The sequence below is a fragment of the Anastrepha obliqua genome, chromosome 4 (genome assembly GCF_027943255.1).
Source record: "Anastrepha obliqua isolate idAnaObli1 chromosome 4, idAnaObli1_1.0, whole genome shotgun sequence".
NCBI classification, from domain to species: domain Eukaryota; kingdom Metazoa; phylum Arthropoda; class Insecta; order Diptera; family Tephritidae; genus Anastrepha; species Anastrepha obliqua.
In genome coordinates this window covers 34,367,324-34,393,129 of record NC_072895.1, presented here as the reverse complement: position 1 = coordinate 34,393,129, position 25,806 = coordinate 34,367,324, and the positions used below count along the sequence as shown (strand labels likewise).

General features: G+C 37.0%; 1 protein-coding gene across 2 annotated transcripts in view; it reads right to left on the bottom strand.

Annotated features, from left to right (window-relative positions):
* The window catches only part of LOC129246041 (protein Optix), a 65,941-nt gene extending 41,637 nt beyond the window's left edge, over positions 1–24,304 (bottom strand). Inside the window, exons 1-3 of one of the 2 annotated variants that reach the window (XM_054884549.1) lie at positions 23,012–24,304; positions 1,863–1,981; positions 1,395–1,644 (exon numbers count right to left, since the gene is read on the bottom strand). In XM_054884549.1, coding sequence (XP_054740524.1) covers positions 1,395–1,644; positions 1,863–1,981; positions 23,012–23,295 — 653 coding nt within the window. In that variant the 5' untranslated portion in view covers positions 23,296–24,304. Of the gene's footprint in view, positions 1–1,394; positions 1,645–1,862; positions 1,982–19,646; positions 19,699–23,011 lie in introns of those variants that run through there. The other variant, XM_054884550.1, reaches the window with a different exon arrangement.
* Positions 24,305–25,806: the final 1,502 nt, after the last annotated feature.

Here is a 25,806-nt window from a genome sequence, read left to right as displayed (position 1 = left end):
AAATATTAATTGCCGTTCCCGTCGACGCACTTATGGCCTCTGTTACTTCGCGCACTCTCGTTTGTCGACCAGTAAGAATCATGTTGTGGACTTTTTGAATGATTTTCTCTCGTCTGCCGGGCGTCCTGGCCGCTCCTCATCAAAAACGGATGTTCGCCCACGCTTAGATTTGTTCAACCAATATCTAACTGTGTGATAGATGGCGAAGCGTGCCCATAGACAGCATCCAACTTTGCCTTTATCTCCTCGCATTTTTCCCCATCCAAAAACAAAAAGCGAATTACCGAACGGTACTGCTCTTTTTCCATCTTAGCGAAAATCACGAAGCACGCCTTACTCAAATTACTGCCAAATCCGAACTAACTTATCAATCAGTCTGAAATTTGTTTTGCCGTCGTTTGATAGATGGCAGCACACGATGCTAACACCAATTTTCCTCAGGAATGCTCTCTGTCATCAAACACGGGTACTTATTGAACCGCCCTCGTATTTGGTTGAAATTATAGAAGTTGCTGACATTTGAGCAAAAATTAACCTCACTGTTGCATTTAGACCATTAAAGAGTTTTGAAAAAGGGGAAAAGTTATACATATCGAAAAGTATTCTACTAAAATTTACAGAAATTTGCTTAATATATTTAATTATTTACTCAACCTCAACTCATAACTGAATCTTTTAAATTATATTGTATTATATTTGTATATAAGGAATTTAAAAATGCAGTACAAACGCATAAAATGCGCGCTGCTATCTTACGAAGTGCCGCTCTTAGCGGCGGTCAATTTGATGTGGCACCATGAAAACGTTTAACCGCAAATAAGAAATTGAGACGCCTGCATGCGGCCGGGGTCATCAGTGCGTTCGGCAGAGATCAAACGAATATCGTACGAGTATCATTGGATGTGAATCTCTTCGGCGGTGTCTCAGTTCTCAGCACTGGAAAGTGGTTAGTTCGTTGAGAAAGGGGTTTGCAATGCTAGTTTGAGCAGTGATTGCTCCTCCATATATACATATATACATACGAACGCACACCTTAAATGCTCCCCCAAGAAGTATCGGATTCCAATTCACCATGCCAGGCTTGCTTGGCTTGACTTGGGAATTCGCCAAAGCGTGCTTGCAAGCTGTTACACAACACCCGTTCGCTCAACCATTCACTGATCGTGCTGCACACGTGCAAAATGACATAGACCCAACTGATTTATTTGTAACCAGCTGTCATCTGTTTAGTGGTTTTCATTGAAATGCTTCACCTACCGATAATGAGAATGCGCACTCCGTTTTATGCAAGCACAGCAAAAAATAGTTAAAGAAAGTTTTGTATGAAATATTTTCTAGAATTCGAATTTAAATAACCTTCTATTCCCTCAGCAGTTATTAGTTAATAGACTCACCTATTTTTGGCAGCAGCTGCACGATCCCTTTGCCTTCGATTTTTGAACCAGTTCCCAACTTGTGTGGGGTTGAGGCCGGTTGCTTTCGCTAATTCACGTTTTTTTGTTGGATTCGGATACGGATCCTGAAGGTACCACTCTCGCAGCAAACTTCGCGTTCGCTCCTTAAAGCAATGTGTTTTTTGTTCACCATCCCAAATGGTTGGTGGCAGAGGAAACTTTTTTCGAACGCGATATTTATCCACAGGACCTTAAATTTTAACAGAAAGAAATTATTAATGGAGGTCGTAAGGCAAGCATGCTTGAGTGGGTAAAAATGTCTATTTACGAGGTGGCGCAAAATTAATCATCCAATGTTGTTTTGCACAATTTTTTAATAAATAAAACAATTTAAATGAGTTTTAGTGAAATAAATCTTTATTTTGTTAACAAAACAAAAATAACTTAGTGAGTCCTTGTAATACATACCCAGTGATCGGCCGCGCAACTTTTCCGCTTCAATGTAGTGAGCTTCGAGCCACATTGCTTGTAATTTGCCATAAGATGCCTTTGTAAATTTATGATTTTCTATTATTGCATAAAGCTCCCTGCAAAGGAAATAAAGAAAGAATTTAAATAAACTCAGAATAAGAGAACTACGCTTTTATTTGTACAACTGCCAGCTATTTACTGGGAAATTTCGCAAATATATTTAAGGTTTTGACAATAAAGGAAACTTTCAAATAGAGTCGAAGAGAAATACGCCCAAATACGCATATCCAGAAACATTCTCGATGCTTGATCGATTGTTACTTTACAGAACTTAATTATCATATTTTGCTTCAGAACTCAGTTCCATTGACTAAATTTAAATTTCTGTCGTACAGGACCCTCTGCGGCTAATATTGAAATCAGTATTGTTTTCGTGGACTGCGAAATATTACTTGGATAAATTTAACGAAAATACAGGGTGAACGATATGAAGTGCTACCTATTCAAACCACTATAACTTTTTTGTGTGAAATTAGTTTTTATTGATTTCAAAGACCAAATTGTTCAAAAATGATTACAATTTTAACATATGTGTATTCACTTTAGCTCGATATGACCACCTTTTGCCTTGACTATAGCCTTCAAACGGTCAAAAAATGAGTTGCATGCTGCACGAATGGACCAGATGGAATAGTCCATCGGATTTGCGTCTGGCGAATTCGAAAGCCATTGTGTGGACGAAATGAAGTGTGGAACATGATTTTTTAACCATTCTTGGTTCACACGAGCTCTATAAGACGGTGCCGAGTCCTATTGGAACGCCCATGATCTACGACCGAAATGTTTGCGTGTCCACGGCTCTAAAGCAGCTTCTAAAACATTTTCCCGATAATAAGTCGCATTCACTTTGACACCAGGCTCGATAAAAACGATTGGAGAGCGTCCATCAGCGGTCACTGCGGCCTAAACCATTATTTGCAATGGGAAATTGCTTCGAGTGGCCATACGTAGGTTCAAATCAAAGAAAAAAAAATTCAACAAAACTGAGACGCAAATGCTTTTGATGGCTTATAAACAATATATTGAACTGTCATTGGAAAAATTTTCACGTTGATGTCACGAGGTGTTTTACAAATGCATGCAGTGTGAAGTGGTTCATATCGTTCACCCTGTAGTTTAAATAAATCAATATTTTCCCAACTTATTCCCACATAATTCAAATGAGAACTTCATCAAATTTCGACGTTAACAGAAGCAAATTCGCAATTTTATTTATCTATAGAAAAGTAGAATGCGAAAAACTTTGTCTTTCTTTTTTTTCTTAGAATCAAGGGTTTCAAAACACTTGTTCATGGCGAGGAACAAGAATGAGAGCATTTAGAACTGGGACCTGAACGATCCATTGTGATTGATTGTGGTTTTGATTAGTTTGCACGCAAAATCCAAAACTGTGTCGTAGGTGATTGTTTTGAATGGCTGGTATAACCAAACTATATTAGTTCGGGAGCCATTTTGCCCTCATCTTTTCATGCCGACTGATTTTATTACTGAAGGCAGATGCCATCCAATGGATGACGAAATCAACCGTCAGCTGATCCAGTAGCGGTGGGTACGTGCGTGGGATGCTGCGAAACGTTTCGAAAAAAATATAAAAATAGTCAGCTGCGCCGTAGAGGGGGCAAAATACGTCAGCTGAACAGGCGAAGTTGTGAAATAAATTAAAAAGTGAAACTACTTATGCCGATTGAAATTTTTTTACATAATTTTGGACACATATGAAAATATAACAATGATGGTCAGCTGCGTTTATAGCGGTGGGAAGACCGTCAGCCGAAGCAGGAATGTATCATTGCGTTCATACATCTCGGCGGCGCGCGGAATTTTCAATGCTAGGACTGACGTCTTTCCCCCCAACGGACAATCAGCTGACGATTATTTTTCCATTTTCATTTATTAATACTATAATATTTGAAATTTTCAATCTGCATAAAGTAGTTTTATTTTTAAATTTTTTTTACAAGTTCACCTGTTCAGCTGACGTTTTCTCCCCCTTCTACCGCACAGACATTTCTACTAAATGACAACAATACATGAAAAAAATTTCAGCCGGTATAAAATGAGTTGGTAAAAATTTTTTTTCGACACGTTTCGTACCCTCCCACAATCACACCCACCGCAGGTGCTCCAGCTGACGTTCACTTTGGTTATTCATGAAAGCTAAATCACAAGTATAGTCAAGAATTTAACGGTATAAAAACGCAGTCCAAAATCGACCCCTGGCTCCCGGACTATGTATAAATAGGAGATTCTGAAAATTTGGTTGTGTTCCCTTGAAAGATGCTGCTTGACAGGCAAAACGCTGAATTCAAGGTTCTAATTTTCAAGGGCTTTTTGTCTATGAATAAATTCATAGTTGGTGGACTTGAAAGCATAAAGGATTCTTAATATGTCGCGTAGAATATATTGAATATTGCACTTAAAATAAACTTGTGTGTCAACATTTGACTCAGCACACACAGATTCATAGGTTTTGCACAATACTGTAAATATCCTATCGCTTATTTTGTTTGCTAACGGCACGCCATTTCTCGTGTGCTTTTATTGTTGCGGATGGAGTTCAAGCAAGCGTTGCAGTCATACCACCCGCTACGACACCAGTGGCGGGGAAATTGTTACATTTTGTCCAAGTACTTCTGACGAGCTTTCGAAGTATTTGTTAAAAGTCTGCGGCTGACACTTTCTTTTATCGCCTATAAGATTGAATTATTTTGGGTTCGCACATAAAGAAAACCTGCTTCGTACATATTAATTTATGTACTTATTTAAACACATACAAATGCATGTATGTATGTATGTATGGATAAACTTAAGTACGCGCATGTATTTACTATTGGAGGGATATTTAAAGGCAATTGATTTGTGTGCTTATAATAGCAAATTTTATTATATTTTAAATTGCATTTAATTGAATCGGACTCATAAATGTCGTGTAGGGTACTTCTTAACAAAGAATAGAAGTGAAAAGATACCTTCGCTACAAAAAGTTTATTTGTGCCAATAAACGACTGTTAAACGTTGAAAATTTTAACTTTTATGCTTTCAATTTTATTTTATTTAGTAATTTAAATTAAGGTGCAAACTGGAAATAGATCGAACTGTTATTGAATGAGCGATGAAGTTTAAATACCTCGGGGTGGAGATCTCCAGTGACCGCAGCTTTATTAAGGCAGTACGAGAAAGGTTATTAATATTAAAAATCTGGTTTAATTAATTCTGTATTCTACTCTTCTCTTCTGTTCGTCTATGTCGCAGTTTTCTAATTTTCCTAGCAAAAAAAATTGCATCCTGTTCCAAAATCGAATTCTATGTTATGCCCAAAAAGAGTTGATTGACTTTGCCATTCGGAAAATTAAAAAAAAAAAACAAATTCAGTCCGCTCAAAATGTTCAAAAATTCAGCTATTGATTTACAGAAATCCCCTTCCGATAAGAAATTCACATATTCCATATACAATTAATCCTTTTTTTATACATGGGTAACACGCATCGTCCCTAATACAAGTACATATATGTATGGATGTATCATACAAGTATATCCGGGCGATTTGTACTGGATGCAGAGTATATGTCCTATAATGCTGGTTTGCCCTAAATGTCTGACGAAGATCAGCGGGTCAACTCTGTAATGCTGTGCGAATAGAAATTGCGATACGAAAGGAAATTGTATTACAAAAACAATTTATTGTCAATGTAGTTGAGTCTGTTTTTAAACTATATTTCTGTAAGAGATATGTAATTTGTAATTTTCTTTCCCATTGCAAGTACAATTTGCATCTCATTACAAAGTAGACCCCCAGGAAAACGAGCGCATGTACGGAATACAAAGGTGTGACCCAAGAATGATAGAATAAGCTGTTCTTAAGCTGTGCCCCCTTTCTCTTGACCACATCATTTGGCCTTCACGGCAAAAACTTTAAATTTCACTGATCCAGTTCCATCCTATAAAAGTCGGTGCTTGCTACTAAAAGACTATTTTTCAATTTAATAAATGGGGTTATGAATTCCCCATTGCTACTCGAGAAAGCCAATTTCAATATCGCTCAGCGAAGTTAACGAAATCATGATTTTTTCTGGTTAGGGATAGTAGGAACTAATTATGCTTCCAATGCTTCGATTTCTAGAACTCTGGGAGATTTTAATTCGATTTAAAATCATACTGGCCTGGATTTTTCTTCCACAAAAAACCACTTCAAATTGGTACTAAATGAATTGTTGAACTAAATTTTAAGTATTATCTTATAATTTTCCTCTGTAAATTGTAAGAAATGTTATCTTTCTCTTTCACCTATTACAATTGAAATTATAAGTTTACTTTTACTTTGATTAATTAATTTAGCATTAATCTGTTTTCATGGTATGTAAGAAATACTGTATTTTTTAGACTATTAATTGAATAAAAACAAATAAAAATAAATAAAAAATAAAACTTGGCAATTCTTGTGCACTGCCCTCACAAACCGCCATTAATTTTTCCCTTAACTACGGCAAAGCAGGAAATTTGGAATGTTTTATAGTTGTTATAGCTATTCCGCGTATTGTAACGTCCACGGAATCAGTAGCTAAATTTTTCTTAAAATTTTGTTTAATAATAAAATTTATTTAAATAAAAAAAAGAAATTCCCCTGAATGTTTGGTTTTTATTTGTTTTATAGGTATTTCTGGCGCCAAAAAGATGAATTTTTTTAATAAATTTATAACACAAAAAGTATGAAGGACGATTTCTGTCAATTGCGAGCTGAAACCATTATACGAAATTACAAGTAAAACAACTCTTTATCTTCCTATTTTTTTGGCAGGCACCTTGGTGTGTGATGGTGTGCGTGCTTCCTCGTTTTGCTTGGCCGATTGGCGGGGTTGCTATGCCAAATTATCTTTTATATGGTCACATCAAAAACAACAGAATATCGACAAAACAAAAAAAAAAACAAAATAATATCTTTGACTTGGAAAATTTACAAATAACAAATATTTTTAATATATTTTTTAGCTATAAAAATTTGTATGACATGTTTTAGAACTTTTGATACGATTTTCCATGGAATTTAATCATTTTTTAGGCAACCTTGTATAAAAGAGCGTTTTGGAATCAGGCGATTCAGCTGTGGGCATTTTTTGACAATCAGCTAAAAGAATTTTTTTACTTATGGCTGAAACTACTCGTATGTTATTTCATTTATATCTATAGATGGGCACTTTGCAGTAGCAGCGAAAATGCAGTAAATATCATTTTTTAATGATATTGCAATTTACTGGAATTACTGGAAAAAATTTCAGTAAAAATATTTTATACTGATTATAGCAAGAAGATATAATTTGATTTGCATTATCAGTAAAATATTTACTGTTTATTGGTAGTCAAAATGTATTGCACTCCCAGTAAGCAAATTTAATTTTTTAGGTGTTCAACAAAAATTTGTCTTTTGTTTTTTTTTGTCTTATCTTCTTCTCCTCAGAAAATGAAGAGGAACATATGACACATTAAATACAAGAGAGGTAGAACTTGAAACCGAAAATATTCAGCACAAGCTGAAATAAAAGTAATGTGAAAATATATTTAGTATTATGAACGGATTGAGATCATTAATAAAGAAAATCCACCTTGCATGAAATATAATCTTAATTCAACTTTTTATAATATAATAATTCTGATATAATAGATACAAACCATGAATTATATATAATATATAGTATATATAATTGGCGCGTACACCCTTTGTGGGTGTTTGGCCGAGCTCCTCCTCCTGTTTGTGGTATGCGCCTTGATGTTGTTCCACAAATGGAGGGACCTACAGTTTCAAGCCGACTCCGAACGGCAGATATTTTTGTGAGGAGCTTTTTCATGGCAGAAATACACTCGGAGGTTTGCCATTACCAGCCAAGGGTCGACCTCTATTAGAAAAATGTTTTTCTTAATTTTGGTGTTTTCACCGAGATTCGAATGGTAGTCGCGCACCAACCCATTCGGCTACGGCGGCCGCCAAACCATGAATTAATCCACAGAAAACCAAGGTTGAAAATGTTGGGTTGTGAGTCTTTGCATTTCGTGTACGATATAACAAATTCATCACCTCATAACTGTAACTGTCGTACAATCCAAACAAAAGAATTTTATGAAGAAGCAAAGAGATTTGAGAAATACTTCCTGATTCAGCCTGATGCTTGGAATGTCGTTTATTGCTGCTATTTCTCTCACTGACAATAAATTATGATTTTTAAAAATGTTTTTAGACGTCAGCCTGATCAAGCGGAGAATAACTCCTGTTGGCAACAGGCGTTACTTTGCGGTCAGTAGTCAATCCAGAAATACAGGTCTCTTTTGAAGGGCCAAACTGACACTCTACAAAGGCTCATCATTCCTGTCCTGATATATAGAAGTGAAGCATGGACTATGTCAACAGCAGATGAGAAAGAATTGGCAGCCTTCGAGAGAAAAAATCTACTTAAGAACTTTGGCACCCTCAACGTTGGTGAGGAGTATGAACATGGACATAGAAATACATGTACGTGTAAAAAATACAGCGGCTACGCTAGCTTGAACAAATTGGTGCGGAAGCGCTAATTGAATTCTGGAAGAATCACCACTTTAACCAGCGCTGGCTAGAACATGTGACCCGTATGAACGAAGACGCTCCAGCAAGGTGAATTCACGACACGGTACCCCAAAAAGGAAGACAAGGAATTTGGGATTTGCAACTGGGTCCAGCGAGTGCAGGACAGAAATAACTGGCGCGATATTTTGGACTCGGCCAGAACCAACACTCGGTTGTAGCGCCACATAAGTAAGTACTTAAGAAATAGCAATAACGCAAACAGAATATGAAGTGAAAAAAATGTTCAACACTTCAAGTTTTCTAAATAAACGTCAGGCAATTGAAAGCCAAGAACTCTGCGATGCAAATTTTGTTTGTGTTTGCTATTGTGCTTGTTTTAAGAAAACTTAATAGCGAATAAGAAGTATAAAATAACTGTTTCAAAGAAAAAAATATGCGCATTTTCTTAAATAATTCATTGAATCTAGCGGTTGAGTCCTGATATGTAACTACCAATGAAGAGGAAATGATTCTTGCACTAATCAGTAAAACAAAATTTTGCCGCAATTTTTTTCAGTAATCAGTAAAAAAAATATTTTTGCTGGAATTTTTTTCAGTAATCAGTAAAAAAATATTTTTGCTGCAATTTTTTTCAGTCATCAAAAAAAAATATTTTTGTTGCAATTTTTTCAGTAATCAGTAAAAAAATGTTTTTGCTGCAATTTTTTTCAGTAATCAGAAAAAAAATATTTTTGCTGCAATTTTTTTCAGTAATCAGTAAAAAAATATTTTTGCTGCAATTTTTTTCAGTAATCAGTAAAAAAAAATATTTTTGCTGCAATTTTTTTCAGTTATCAGTAAAAAAATATTTTTGCTGCAATTTTTTCCAGTAATCAGTAAAAAAAATTTTTGCTTCAATTTTTTTCAGTAATCAGTAAAAAAATATTTTTGCTACCATTTTTTTCAATAATCTGTAAAAAAAGTTTTTCGCTGCAATTTTTTTCCAGTAACAATTTAAAGTCTTTTTAAATGAAACTGCCCTCCGATAATTAGGTGGTGGCGACCTCTGAATGGCATTCTAATATATTTTAAAGTTGAGGGCATTCAATAAACTAAAAATGTCCGATTCATTTAATGGAATCTTTAGTTTGAAAAGTTTCGAAGTATAACAAAATAGGCCTCAATTTACTAAAAAAACATGATTCAATTATTAAAGATTTGCTCACTTGTGATATCAGAGTTTTGTCACTCCCCCACAAAAGGTTGCATTTTAGAAGGGTGAAGAAAGTGAACGCATTCCCTTTTGGGTAAAAATGGTAGCAAAAAAGTGTTTTTTTTTTCTTAAATGGAAACAAATTCCGAAAGGTTTAAAAACTATTTAGTTAATATTAGAATGTAAATAACATATTTTATGAACAAGGTAAATACTCCCAACTCTGTTTTTACACGGTATATTCGTTCCTAAGACTTTAAAAAACCAAAAAAATTGGCAAAAGAAATAATAAATAAATCTACATATATTAAATATATAAGTATTTGTAAAACAAAAGCTATTAATTTTTATTACAAAAAAGAAAATATTAAGATTAATGTGCGGCTAAAATTCAATCCATAAGTACAAATCATATATGTATGTAAATATTTAGAACAAAAATCAATTTTGCAACTACTCAACTTCACAACAAGCGTGCAAATTTATTATGCACTGGACCAAAAATACTATCATCAGTAGATATGACAATCGCTATGCCAAATATGCCCAGAACATCTCTCGGCTATTATTCAAATTAATAACGGCTTCTCTTGGCTTTTTAGTTGTAGCAAAGTTTGCTGCTGGCGACTTTTTTTTTGCTTTCTCTAGTTGTTTACACAAGGTGTCGCAAAATTAATCACCCTATCGGAAAATTTATATTTTTTGCAAATGGCGTCGTACGTCAGTCATATTTGGCACTTGCGAACTAAAGAAGTGCAATGGGTTGCGTAAAGGTCAAATAAAAAGTTCCATCAATCAAAATCACTTTTTTTTGTATTTGTAAAAACTACTTCAAAAACGAAATTGGATGATTAAATTTGCGCCACATTGTTTTTAGTACTTATTATCCATCTAGACGCTACCTAAAGATTACGTTGACATTTTAATATTTACATAGTTGGACTTGATTAGTTCTTAAATGTACTTATTGCCCTTGCACGAATTTTTTAGCTTGATAAGATATCCTTTTATATTAGGAATTATGTTTTGTTTAAAAAAAAACATTTTTTTTTTTGAGATTCGTGCAAGAACGAAAATTTCGCGTAAAAAACTTGATTAGAACCGTGTTATTTCAAAATTGTTTAAAAAAGGCCGTGTAAAAAGAGAGTTGGGTGTATGTGGCCATATTTAAGTGACATATGTATGTATGTGCCTTAACGTGGAACTCGAAAACTTAGCTTTTATCTGAAGATATATAAAATCTTTAAGTGAAGAGTTCAGCTGTAGAGATTTCAGCGTAGATTCGAATCTCGGTGAAAGACCAAAATAAAGAAAAAGTAGTTTGAAATAGCGGCTCCGCGTGTATGCCATGAAAAAGCTCCTCATAAAAAATATCTGCCGTTCGGAATCGGCTTGAAACTGTAGGTTACTCCATTTGTGGAACTACATCAAGACGCACGCCACAAATAGGAGGAGGGAGCAGCTCGGCCATACACTTATAAAAGGGTTTACGCGCCACTTATATATATATACTTGAATATATTATGAAGTTCAGCGTGGTTGAATTGTGTTGTATATAAAAATTAATAATATACATAAAATTAAAAAATATAGTTTTTATATCAGGTCAGTCCATAAGTTCGTGCGTTTTTTAAAGGTGATTTTAAAATTAATAAAAAAGATGGTTAAAGTATTTATTAATCAATAATATATTTTCCTTCATTATTTACAATGTCTTCCCAACGTATAGGCAAATTTTTAATTCCCTGCTCAAAAAATCTTTTGGCCTTGGAGCCAAAATACGCTTCGATATCCCTTTTTATAGTTTCTTTGAGGAGTAGTTCTTGTTACTCTGTTACTGGAAAAGGTGACAATCACAAGGTGCAATATCCGGGGAGTACGGTGGATGCGCCATTAGCTCCCATCCAAGCTCGTTCAGCTTGCCTAATGTTTGCCTTGCGGTATGAGGTCTTGCGTTGTCGTGGTGAAACAAAACTTTGCGTCTACTCACTAAAGACGGTCGATTTTTGTTAAGTGCCTCTTTCAGGTTTGATAGCTGATGAGAATAATAATCAGCAGTTGTCGTCTGGTTTGGTTCCAGAGGTTCATAATAAACAATACCGGCCATATCCCACCAAATAGACAGGAGAATCTTCTTGGGGTGAAGGCCATCTCTAGAGGTCGGTTCTGGTGTTTCATCTTTAAATAACCATTGGCGTTTGCGAACAGGATTATTTTAAAGAACCCATTTTTCATCACCAGTAACGATACGGTTCAAAAAACTTTCATTTTCAAGCCGTTGCAGCAGCTGAGAACACACATTCACTCTCCCCTGAAGGTTGGCGACGGAAAGTCTACGCAGAACCCATTTTCCCAGCTTTGAAACCTTTCCCAACTGAACCAGGTGCCTGTCAACTGGTCCATGCGATGAATTTAACATCTGAGCTATCATATCTACTGTGAAATTTGACTCAGCTTCCACGAGTTCGAGCAAGGCTTCGTCGGAGTTAAAGACTTCAGGACGACCAGCGCGCGGGGCATTCTCCACGTCGCAGTTACCACTTCGGAATTTTTAAAATCACTTTTGCGCAGTCCTGACACTCACGGTATCCTCTCCATGAACAGTGTTTATTTCTGCAGCAGCAGTTGTTGCATTTTTAACACTTTTATAAAAAAAATACAAAATATGCCTCTTATACGCGTTCGAAGATTCCATTTTATTTTTTACAACACGTGCTTCTATCCGCGATTAAAATCACTTGTTGAATGCACAATATATCAAAGAAAATAAAAATAATTTTATTCCGCGAATAATTTTCTGTATGCAAAATTCGTACAAAAGTGAAATTATGGGTAAAAAAAAGCACGAACTGATGGACTGACCTGATAGAAGTTATTAGCGGAACTTGCCGAGTCTGATATTGAAAAAAAAATTTGTTTGACTTAATCCAAGATTATATTTTGTAAATTAATTTTTAAATTTAAAACCGATCGGGAAGTCGCGAAGTTTCCTCAATATGAAGCTATTATGTTACCTAAACAAAATAGGTTTGGTTAGGTTGACCTGGCTGCCTGAAAGCCATCACATAGACCTATTGGTCCTTAGTGGGACCAGATGGAGCTTGACCCTTACGTTTCCTTGTAGTAGGCTTCTTGTAATAAGCCTGCGTCTCTTGCGAATCTAATTTAGTTTAACCCCGAGAGACATTCTAACCTCTCATATTGTAGAGCTCCTAAGCACTTCATTCGGGTTCTAGCTAATTCAGAACATTAATTAGTGGAACATTCAAGAACATAGAAGGTGTTCAAGAGTTTCCCTCTCTTCTAGTTTATTGTCAAATCTGCAGCTATCATTGTTTGCAATTGCCATATTGTATCCGTGTGCGGCTAACAAATTGTGGCCTGTCAGTGTACCTACCCCTAAGCAAAATAGGGTCATAATGAATTTTTCCATAGAAATTTTTCACACATTCAATTGACTAAAAACAATATTTGGCCATATTTACGCCTTATTTCATTACGCTTTGCCCACGTATTATGAGTTTGGAGTTTTGATTCCCAAGTCACTACTTTAAAAACTTTTCACACTTATTTAAATTTATTATTATTATTATTTAGAGAGATGTTTAAATAATTTTAATAATTTTTTTATTTTCAATTTATTTTTGTAAATGTTCAATTAATTGATAAATTCTTGTTTTGGAAAAGGCCGACGTCAATGGTACTGCCATTCAGGTGCTCTGAACACTACATCCACCCATGTGAAGAAAGGCTCATTGGAAACCGGTACCGTCGATCCCAGCTTTCTTATAATGAAGCCTGCAATGTATGACATTGATAGTCTCCACGAGGACCTATCACACTCTACTCCTTTTTTAGCTCTTTGTGAAGTGGGAATTCCTTCAAAATAACCTCATCATCAGAGAAAAAGCTTTCTAAATTCTCTATTGAAGTGTAACTTAGGCGCAGCCATTCGGTTTCATCACCTAGCAAAACTTGCGCTGTAGCGGGCTGTGCTTAATTCCACATTCATTGAACTCTTGGTGGAAACTTATGAATTTTTAAAGTAACCTATTAAATATTTCCGTGAACCAAATTTGAAATGCATCGCGCTAGGATTTTTAAAATATCCATATGTCGCGCGCAATGCCCCGAAAAATGCTCTATGCCAACCTGATTTAAGCGGCATGTCTGTCTTCATTCCATATCGTACTGGTGCTGGACATAGCGCCCAAGTTCCTGCTCATAGGCACACAATTTTGAAAGCGAAATGTTTTTCCAACAAAATCTACTTTTTTTCCACTTTTACTCGAAATTTCTAGAGTTAGCAACTCAGTGTCTTGTTAAGGGAGCGGATTTGTTAAGAGCGAACGCGAAAGCTACTTACTGAGCAAACCTTTTATTATTGAATTATGCTAAAAACTGCCTCTATAATCACGCTGACATATTTACAAACAAATTACTTAACATTCAAAATAAATAAGTGAATAAGAAAAGCGTATAAATGAACGTCGAAAAATGCTAGTGAAATTAGTTTGCTCACATAGTTGAGAATAACTACTTATACATACACACATACAAACTCGTATGCACTCAAACCAACGCACAATGCATGCAAATGCGATACGGGTAGTAATTAGAGTAGTTCTTAAAGTTAATTTCCATTACATTATATTGGGGCAATATTCAATTATTTTAATTGTTGAACAATGAGACCCAGCCACTTCCGTCCAGTATGTATGTGTGTTGGCATTTATTTGTACATCGCTTGGCATATGAACAGCCAAAGCTGGCAAAACACGCTTAATGCACGCAAACGATAGGCTATTAGATTCCGACTCATCACTCATCGCTGTTGTGTGTTCCATTGTTCAGAGCCACGCCACGTTTGCAAACCGTTTGTCAACCAAGAAAGCTGTGCAATGCCGAGGCACATAAGTTTTGAGATTTCACTTCGCCAAAGCAATGCTCTAAAGAATCTTAATTAGTAAATTAATGGCATTGTTTATTAATTTAACTCCATTCTATCCTCATTACTCGCCTGCTCGTACCCCATACTTGCTCAGATCGTTTTATTCATTCACTAAGCTGGGCGTGTAGCCAGCGCTGCGCAGCTTCTGGAGCTGCTGCTGCTGCTGCTGCTTAAGATATCAAGTGTCACGTTGGCCGTGCATAAAATTTCCAACTTACAGTCGAATTCCTTTCATTGTGGCACTTGAGTAGGGTTTGCGAAATTCAAAAAGACGGATATTTGGAAAACAATATGTTTGCGACTGCTACCAGCTCGATGTCAGGTAATTCGTTTGGCCCAAGCTGAATTATTGGCATAGGTACATAGGTATATGAGCCGAGCTCATCATTTCTATACAATGCAAATTCATGAATACACACATAAGTACTCATACATATATACTGAATATTTGCAAATTTTGGAAGTGGCTCTATTTGTTGAAGATCAACCCAATTCTTCTAGTTTCATTTATTTTCTAATACACCATATACTTATGCGCATATTTTGTTGCTATTTTATTTTTTATTTGTTATAAAAATTAAGTGCATATTTTAAATTATTTGCATATTATTGATATTCATTTATTTATGTCGGATTAAAGGGCACAGATATCTGTAAAATTTCGAAAAAAAATTTTTTTCATAAAATGTTACAATAATATTATATAATCCTTTAAGAATATGTCAAAAAAATTTTAGAACGTAAATTTAAGTATTTCTTATAAAGGGTGGTTAAATTTCAAGGGCCGATGTTGAATGTGAACCACACCTAAACGTCAACGACACCGTTGGACTTCATTCTTTGGGGCTATTTGAAAGAAAAGGTGTACGTCGATAAACCAGCAACAATTCAAGAGCTAAAGGATGAGATAATTCGGCACATTAACGGCATAGAACCTCAATTATGCCTCAGCGTCATCGAAAATTTGGACCATCGGATGGAGGTGTGCCATTTGGCCGATATTTTGCTCCATACATAATTGAGTCATATTAATATTATCATAATAAAGAGAAATGACAATAATTTTCTAAGAAAATTGTATTTTATTCAAAATCAACATCGGGCCTTGAAACTTAACCACACTTTATAATAGATCGTCAACCGTGACGACTCTATTCTTTGCATTCGAGCGCTGGGAGAGGAATTTTCATGTATTCAAACTTCAGACGCGTTTTTCTCACAACTATATTTTTCGAATTGGCGTGCACGATAACTCGAAAAGTTATTGAACGATTTGCCTGAAATTTTGCACACATCTTTTTTATGATATTATTTTCCATGTGAATACAAGTTTTCGATTTTTCGAAAAAATAATTTTTTCGAAGCAAAAATAGTAGGAAAATTGCCTCATCGAATACTTTCAGAGCCGGAGGGTTGTTAATGGTAACGGTTGTACGAGTTAGGATAAGGCCTTTATGCACTGCGACCAGATTAATCTAATTGCTTAATTATTTACTATTATTTAATATACCGAGGAATCGAGCCAGCTCCTTAGGAGGGAGCAATTGCACCTCCTCCTCTAGTAGGTACAAGCCCAGGATTTTATGTCTCCAGTGACCTAATGCCTCACAGGTGGTGATTAAGTGTTCCAAAGTCTCCTCTTCATCACAGCAGAATCTGCATAATCTTGTACTAGATAACCCTATTGTGTTAAAGTGTCTATTATAGACAAAGTGACCTGTAAGTGCTCCACAGATTAATTTGAAGCCCTTTTTATCTAGAGGCCGAAGGATTTGTATTCATTCGAACAACATGACTCAACCAACGAAGCCACTGGATCTTTAACCGCTGCACTATGTCTATGTCGCCGCAAAGCTCATACAACTCATTGTTCCATCGTCTACGATACTTGCCACCGCCAACGTGCAAGCGTCCAAAAATTCTCCGCAGAATTTTTCTCTCAAACACTTCAAGTGACGCTTCATCGGATATTGTCATCGTCCAAGCTTCTGTGCCATACGTTAGGACGGGTATGATGAGAGCCTTATAGAGTTTTAGTTTTGTTAATTTATTACTCAATTCCCTACTTACTCCATAGCAGCACTTGTTGGCAAGAGAGATTCTCATTCAAAAATAACTTCTAAGTTCAAAATTATACTGACCGATCTCAGACAACAATCAGAGGTAAAATAAGATGTCTTCAAAGGAGAAAAATACTTGATGAAAGTAATTTGGTAGCATTTCGAAATAATCAAAAATAGTTTATTTAGTAATCAAATATACCATGAAAGTACTTTATCAAGCTCATTTTGGGCCATTTTGAATCGTATGAGATGCTTACACTAGAAAAGTTTTTCTTAATGCCGACGTGTATTGATGCCGTTCCACAAATGGAGGGACCTACAATTTTTCACCGCCTCTGAATAGCGAATGCTGTTTTATGAAGACATTTTTCATGACAGAAAAACAGTTTTCTTGATAGAAATCGACCCATTTCTTAAACGGATGGTGACTGGTGAAAACGATCGTGGACAAAGAGTGGCTAAACCAGGACTTATGCTGAAAACAGTGAACGACGTAGGCAGTCCCTTACCGCAGCCCCTGACGAGCACAAAAACTCATCCCGTGAGAACAACTGCGTTCTTTTAATTATTGTACATATTTACACAATACATCGGTTTGTGTGTGTATGTGTTTGGTTGTATCTACACAATGTTGGAGTTAAAATTTTTCATTGTTTAATAAACCAAAGCCAAAAACCAACAAATGCAAATAGTAAATTTATCTATAATTAATATTATTCAACAGTGTTTTTAATTTTTCATAGTTTTTGTTGTAAATGATTTCGAAATGTACTGCTTGGCAACACTGTGTGGTAAGAGAGCAATCAGCTGACAGGGTTCTACGGGAAGTTTTAAAAATCGTGAAATAAAATCTACGATACTACGATACGGAAGGAAGGAATTTTTCATTTACATGGGGTTCTCATTAGTTTGATCGTAACAGCTGACAGGGGACTGCGTTTACGTCGTTCACTGTTTTTAGCATAACGGACAGCAAAGTTCTACTGTGTATTTGGTGGGACTTGAAAAACAACATTTTCCATCAATACTCCAACATTTAAACGAAAATATATACCACAACGTAATCAACATGAAATACTATGACCCATCAACAAAAAAGGAAAAATAAGCAAAAAAGATTCCCACCATTAAAAACTGAGCTTAATAAATAAACTAAGCTGCTGAAAGCCAAATTACAAGAATACAAAGGCAAAATGCTAAAAAAAAATTCACAACACCTTTCAGCTGACAAGAAATCCAATTATTCACTTCGGAAAGCGGGCATGAAGAAACTAATCATCCACAATCCTTCAATTAAAGAAGCAAATAACTCTCGAATTTTGGCAAAAAAACGATATCGGGAAGACTGAAGTGTTTGCGCAACACCTTCAAAGGATATTTCAACCTGAAGAAATAATTAATAGTTTTATCCCACCGTCTGTTGTCCCAGAATCCTGCGAAATTCTACTATTCACGCTCTTGGAAATAATTTCTCAAATCTTTAAACTGAAAGAAGAAAGAAAGAAAGGCCACGGTCTTGACCTGATAACAGCAGAAGTTCTAAAAACCTAACACCTGCCGCATTGGATAAATTAACTGTGATCATGAATGCCTTCATTCGTTTAAAATATATCACACTTGCACACCATTAAAATGGAAATTATTGGAATTTATAATGATTCCCAAACCAGGAAAAATGCAAATGAAGCAGCTTCTTACTGCCCAATCTCTTTACTTCCATTGTTGGGAAAACGTTTTGGGACGCTATTTGCCACCCGCTTAAAAGAAATTATCGCGCTCAAAGAAGACAGACCTACTCACCAATTTGAGCTTAAAGAAATTCATTCTACGATAGACCAAGTGCATAGACTAGTCAATGCAACAGAAGAATCTCTGGAGCAAATTTTTCCGCCATTTTTCTCGATGTCGCTCGAGCGTTCGAAAGGTATGGCAGGAGGAACTAAGCTACCCACCTAAAACAATACTTCTGATAGCATGAATAAAGCATGAACAGGCCCGGTCAAACATAAAGAAAATTAATGCAGGAGTCCCGCAAGGTAGCATACTCGGACCTATTTCGTACTTGTTACACACTTCAGATATTTCCGTTCCTGAATCCAGCAAAAACGCAGCATTTGCGGACGATACGCATATACTCTCCGTTGGTGAAAGCGAGCGCATATCAACTGAAAAACTACAAGCAACGATTGATAAATAACGCAATGGCCAGAATGTCGAACATAAAACTGTTCGAAACAAAATCAGTACAAGCGAACTTTACAAACAAAAGAAATATCTACCACCTTGATCGAAAAGTTCCAGGAGCAACCGATAGGTAATGGTCTAAGTCAACTGAGCCGCACAGTGCCATCATTATCGGTTAGACCAAGAACCACCGAATACTATCCAGTAGCCATCGAACTCACTTGATATGCCTCCCTGTGTTTTTTTCTGTTGACTCGGTCAAAACCGTTTGATCACTACGGGGAACGTGTTTTATCAGCTGAAACGATGTAATGGTAAAACCGAAGCCGGATGTGATGACTTTACCGAAAATAGAGTTCCAGAAATGATTCGAAAACTGGATCAAACGCTGGCATAAGTGGGTTGCAGTTGGTGAGGAGTACTTTGAAGGCGATAATATAATATCACTTTTGAGGAAAAACATCGTATTCTGAATTTTCTGAATATATTCCTGAAACTTATTGATCAAGGTGTGTTTTGCCAAAAATTCTGTGACAAATATTACAATGCATACGGCGAGTACAAATTCGCAGAAAAAAGTTCCATTATTTTTGCTTTCGTTCGTATGCATTGTCTACTCATAAATTATACTCAGTTTCATGGCAAATTTTGCTTGTTTGCAATGGAGTGAGGAGCTAAGGAAAATCGCATTGCAAGGATTGAATTAAAAAATTATGGTAAAAGTGCAAGTGAGATTTACGAATTGCGGAAAAAACTTAATATTTCGAGGATGTTTGCTTACCGCACAATCAGTCGTTTTTCCCAAATGTCTGAAGTGACAGACAGAAAAAGAAGTAGACGTCCTCCCGCAGTTCGAACCAGTGCAGCCATAAAAGCAGTGCGAGAAATAATTCGCAGAAATCTCATTAGAAAGCAGAAAATCATGTCCAGGGAACTGAATGTATCGACCAGACCCATGTCAAGACTAATTAGAGATGATCTCCACATGAAAGCAGTTTCTTCGATGGCACGTGATCCCGAAATGTGAAGGCATCCCGCACGACACTAACCACCTTTTCACATGCCCCATCAAGCCCATTCATCTAACACCCCTCTTCCTCTGGATCCAACCAGTCAACACAGCAAGTTTCCTCAGCCTACCGTTAGATGAGCTAGACGAAGACGACCGATGATTTACACTACACTGGCAGGGTAAATTTAACTGCTACAGCATGGCGCGCGGTCAACGGCCATGAATATATTCTTTTCACAGATGAGAAAATTTTCACTGCCGAAGAAGTTTTTAATAAGCAAAACAACAAAATCTATGTTAAAACTTCTAAAGACGCGAAAAATATTGTTTCAAGCGTTCAGCGTGGCCACCATTCAGCATCCGTAATGGTTTGGTGGGAAGTGTCTTGTAAAGGCGTTACATCTCTTCATTTCTGCGAAAAAGGGGTTAAGACCGGGGAAAGAGTGTACCAGGAGGATGTCTGAGGAGCATTGCCAAGAAGATAAGCTCAAAATTCTTCGATTACGCAACACAGCACGACTTAAATTTGAAATTTTACAATTTAATGATTCGGTTGGACCGAGATAGTTCGTTCTTGAAAACCTCGCGCACCAACAAGCAATTGCTGAACCCACACGTCCAGCACCCGCAGTAGCAGAGTTGACTGAAGAGGAGAAAAAAAAATTTAGTGAGGAAAATAAAAAGAAGCGTGAAGATGAAATCAAAGCAGCTGCTCTGGTAGCCGCCGCTTTGTCATCTGTCGAATTGACTCCAGAACAAGAAAAGAGCAAAAGGAAAAATTGATTTGAGATGTGTTATACTGCGTATTAGCAGCGTATGACAACGAACAGAGTGATATGATGGTCGAAAAATAAAAAACTGGAAGGCATACCCGCTTACCGGTTTGTAATTGGACAATATATATAAGGATAAAATAATAATGTATTTTTGTTTCAGTGAAATACTAAGTTTATTCGTGTCGAAAGAGCTTATAAGTTTTGACACATTCAATGTTGATTTTGGTACCGTGCCAGCCGACAATGGAGAGAGTCAATGGAGAGCAATGGATCTTCCAGCAAAATTCCGTTCCAGCTCATAAGGCAAAAACCACATAGCAGTGACTAAAAACCAGTATTCCTGAGTTCATAGCCGCAGAAGATTGGCCGTCTGAAAGTCCAGATCTGAATCTATTGGACTACAGTTTTTGGTCGGAATTAGAGAACATAGCCTGTCGAAGACCTCATAGACATTTGGAGAGTCTCAAATAATCTTTGGTTTGAGCTGCGACGTCAATATCGATGGAAACCGTGCGTGCTGCAATAGCTGAATGGCCGAATCGTGTGAAGGCCTGTGTAAAAGCAAATGGTGACCATTTCGAATGAAAATTAAAATATTTTTTTTTTAATATTTGCGTGATTAAATAAAACTATTTAGCTTCATTAAAAAAGTATTCTAATTTCATACCTATAACAGAGTTAACTTGTAACAGAACTTATGGCAGGACTAAGTATCATATATATGTATGGATGTCAATATGTATCATAACATTGGCTTCAAGTCATATTTTGAATTTTGATAGACGATATGAAAATTTGGGAGCAGCAAAATTCTGTAGTAGACCCAGTATGACCCCAATGTATTAAATTAATATTTCTGCACCCTTGACCAATACTCGAAAAAGTCGCAGATTTTGTTACGAATTCTTTCGTTTCTAATATAACCAGTACTGCCACGCTTTGAATATATTAAAATATTTCATGTTTTTAACAGTCTATAAATTTTAAATTTAATTTGTAAATTTCAAATTTTTTTTTTATAATTTAGTTACAGCGTTAAAAAGTCTACATTTATGGCGGGAGAACTCTTAGCATTTTACAATGATAATCCGCCGTCCTCAAATTGATTGTTCCCGCCGGCTGCACGGCCACTGCTTCCTGATTTAGCTCTGCGTAACTTCTGGCTATTCAATAAATAAAAAGCGCCGCACTAGAGGCACTAGCTTGAGTTCATATAAGAGATTAAGCGTAAATCGCTAAACAAATTTGGCCTAATAGACCTCTTACAATGGGTCCGTTGCGTACGTTGCGCCAACGCATTTGACTGACGTGATGTGTGAAACGTACGGTGATGCCACAATGAAAATATTGTCGCATATAAACGAAAAAATGTAGCAGATGTTCCTGTCGTGAAAGCAAATGCCATATTTCGTGGTGTATAAAGAAGTTTTTGTTGGTTGTGAAATACAATATATTTTTATAAATTAATGCTTACTGAAGTGAAAGTGGTTTTAATAGAATTTATGGTAGTCGCAGACGGCGAGTTCGACCATAATCGGGATTGGTATGCACATTCATTTACCAGGACAACTTGGCTAAACCTAGCCGTTTTTCTACTTGTTCGAGCTTTTATCGAAAATATGAGGGTGCATTTGAACGGAGTCAATTAATTTAAATTCCATTCATTTTCTGCATTTTATATGATAAAAAGCATTATTGATAAAAATTTGCGCGTTACAAAATTGTTCTTCTTTAAACAGTTGCCATTATGCCGTACGCACTTGACGTACAACAAAAGTAGAAAGTTGTCAGTTTTTGTGCATTCCGGCATGGCGCCCTCGGCTCAAAAACACATAAACTATTTAGCTGTCAGTCAAGCGCGTTGCCCCAACGGACGCAACGTATCCATTGTGACGGGTTCATAAGTGTATTTTGCCGCAGCGATTCTAAAACTTAAAAAAATAACTCTCAATTTGAACGGAGTAGGAATATTTTTATAATCGTACTCCATAGCAGTTTTTAATGTACCACAACTTTTGTGTTTGATGCCACTTTTTCGCAACTTAAGAAAATTTCACCACGCATGCATACACAGTAAAAGCTCCCCTTGCCCCCCTAAGCGAGCATCTTTTGTGACTGGGCGATTGACAAATTTTACGTTGTGCTTTTGGTGCAATTGAGTGGCTAATCAGCGGCAGCTCCTGTAGCCAGCCAAACGCGCCAAATGAGAGTCCGCCTGTGGAAGCTTTTACTGAATATGTGCGTGTGTGCATATGTATGATAGGCATATGTAGTGCTATCTATTACACGAAAATCATTGTATGTGCACACCTACATACGTATGTATATTTTATAATTGCGTAGGTATATATTTCCCACCTGAAATTTCCGACGTGATAGGCCACAACCGCCCGCGCCCTGAGTACGGCTTCACAATTCAATATTTCATGCATATTCGGCAAGGCCACCGGTAGACTCCATAGGAAGCGCGCCAAACGCTCTATGTCCCCGGAGTCCTCCAGGGTTTTGCAGACGATTTCCACTTGCGCGGCGGAGAAGGCGAGCGTCGGCACTGCCAATATTGGGCTGGGTGCTATAATCTGATGTGTGGGCGAGAATGTCTCTGAAGGAGGTTGCTTGCCCTCCGTCGGTCCAACGGCCATTTTATTCGTTGAATCCACTGTGAACAATTTCGCATACTATTCCGGGCCACGAGTTTTGTGTAATTTTCAGCGGCGGCGGCAAAAGCGACAAGAGCGACAAGGAGAACAACAACAGCTATAAATCTGTTATGCGCTGGAGCTCGCAACACCAAACGAAAGATAATTTAACAATACGTGCATGTGTATGTGCGTATGTATGTACTATATGTATGTGTGTATGATAAATCAAGTTCACTAAACACATCAAAAACTTAATCGAATCGATTGTAACGATTTCTAGCTGGCGCAGAAGCACACTTCATTTTTCATGGACATCTTTTGTTGTTTTGATTTGCAGTAGAATTCATCTAAGATGTACGTAGATGTAAAATTTTTTTATATTTAATTTAAATCACAGCACTCATTTAAACAGTTGCGCGTTGTTATTAGACGAGTGATAAATTTTTGTTTTTGTTTTGCTATTCGATTTTCCAACACTTTTGCTGTCTGATCGTACGATTTCACACTTAACTGCACAGCACCGTTAGCCTATTGGGACGTGGCCACCAATCAAGCCGTTCATTCCTATAACGCGGTTGACTTGCGAATTAATCCGCAGCAATGATCTCGCAGGCAATCGGAACCGGATAGGACATTGATGCGGCCGCGGTTTATGCACTGAACAACGAACGGATCGGATCGGTGCTACTTTGCGACGGGGTTATTGCGCGTCTACACGTAGGTAAGCTTTGCAAGTAGGCGAATGCCAATTAACTGCCACCGCTTCTGCGTTTGTGATAGCCACTGTTGCTGGTGGTGCCACTGCTACCGTTGTATTGCTACCGATGCTGCCAATGCAGCAGCTGCTGGTGTTGTTGGTGCGGCTGCTGCGGCGACGCCTGCGTGTAAATTATCGGACCCGTTTCACCAAACTCGTTTTGCGTTCTCGTGACGGCGTTGCTGGGATCGAGCACTCAAATAGTCGTTGTCGCGACCGTCAACAAACAAAATCAAATAATGGCCTGTAACTGAGCTGACTACCAAGCCGACAACGACAACGACAACTACAACGACTACTACAACGACGACGGCGATGACGATGACGATGCAGGATTGGAAGTTAGGGTGCGGAGTAGCAGAAGCGACGCGTCATACAAAGCTAATAACAACTACAACAATGGCAAGCTGCCAGTTTTAATGTGAGCAGCACAACAGAATAGAGATACCCAACTAGTAACGTATGCTCATTCGTACGCCAACACACGGACACACAGACACACTGTGAGACAAACAACAGCAACAGCAGCAGCCGTTAGCCAGTCAGCCAGCCAGCTAACCACCAAACAGGTATAGGTACCGTTGACTCGATGGATCGGCACAAAATCTTCGCAACAATGAGCTAAGCAAAGGAAAACATGTTCAGCCAGCAAATTTAGGAGGCGTTGCCGCTGCATGCGCACATATTGTGCTCTCGCTCTAACCGCCGCCATTTTCTTCGGTGTCTATTAATACTGCTCATTTACTATTCCTTTCAAAGCCATCTCGCTCTTACCCCACAATCGTGTCTGATACTTTCTCATGGGTGCATATGTGAATGAGGAGATGGTCGTGTTGGTGAGAGTTTGCGTTGTAGGCATGTGTGTTTATTTTTTGAATGCAACAAACCGCGATACAACTACCAAGCCCTCCCACCTCACTTCGTATGCAATAATGAAATCACTTACGACGACCGCCTAACTGCGATATGTTTTGTACAAATCTAATATTGGTGCACGAAGGTTTCGTTTCCATTTATTTCTCGATTGGATGGGATCTATTTGCTTAGAATTGTGAGAATTCATTACTGTATTATGTCGGAGAATAACAAAAGATTCAGCGTACAGTGTAGCCAAAAAATGTTTTACGGTGCAAAAAATTTTAAATTTAGTATACACGAAAATCGCGTACGATACAACATTGTCCTCAACAGATGGGCGTTACAGGTAATCTTTCGAGTTTATTTCACCATGAATGACACAGGAATGTCCTTCGAATTCTAGAGTAGTATGTTATCATTTGGAGACCTTACGACCAACTTTCGATTAATAGAATAGAGCGCATTCAGCAAATTTTTGTTACATTACGTTTACTATTTGAGTCCCCTGTTCCATCCTTTAATTCTGGGCTAAAGTTAATAAATTTAGAATCTCTAGAAAAGAAAAGTACAGTCCTTTCACTTTCGTTTATTTTCAGCGTTGCTAATGGCATCGTAGCCTGTCCAGATCTACTTAAGTGGATAAGGGTTAATGTTTCACAAAGAACCCTTCGCAGTGTTACCCTTTTTATGCGTAAAGCCTGCATGATTTCGCTTTATTCAGATCTAATTTCAAAAAAAGTTTAAATTTAGTTGGTTAATATTGTATTTATATTGATTGCTAATATTTAAGTTGTCAAATTAGGCTTACTTTTCCTCACATTTTTGTCTAGTCTGTAAAGTAAATTGTACTGTAGACTAGAATTAGATAAAATTAAATAAAAAAGGTGACCAAAACC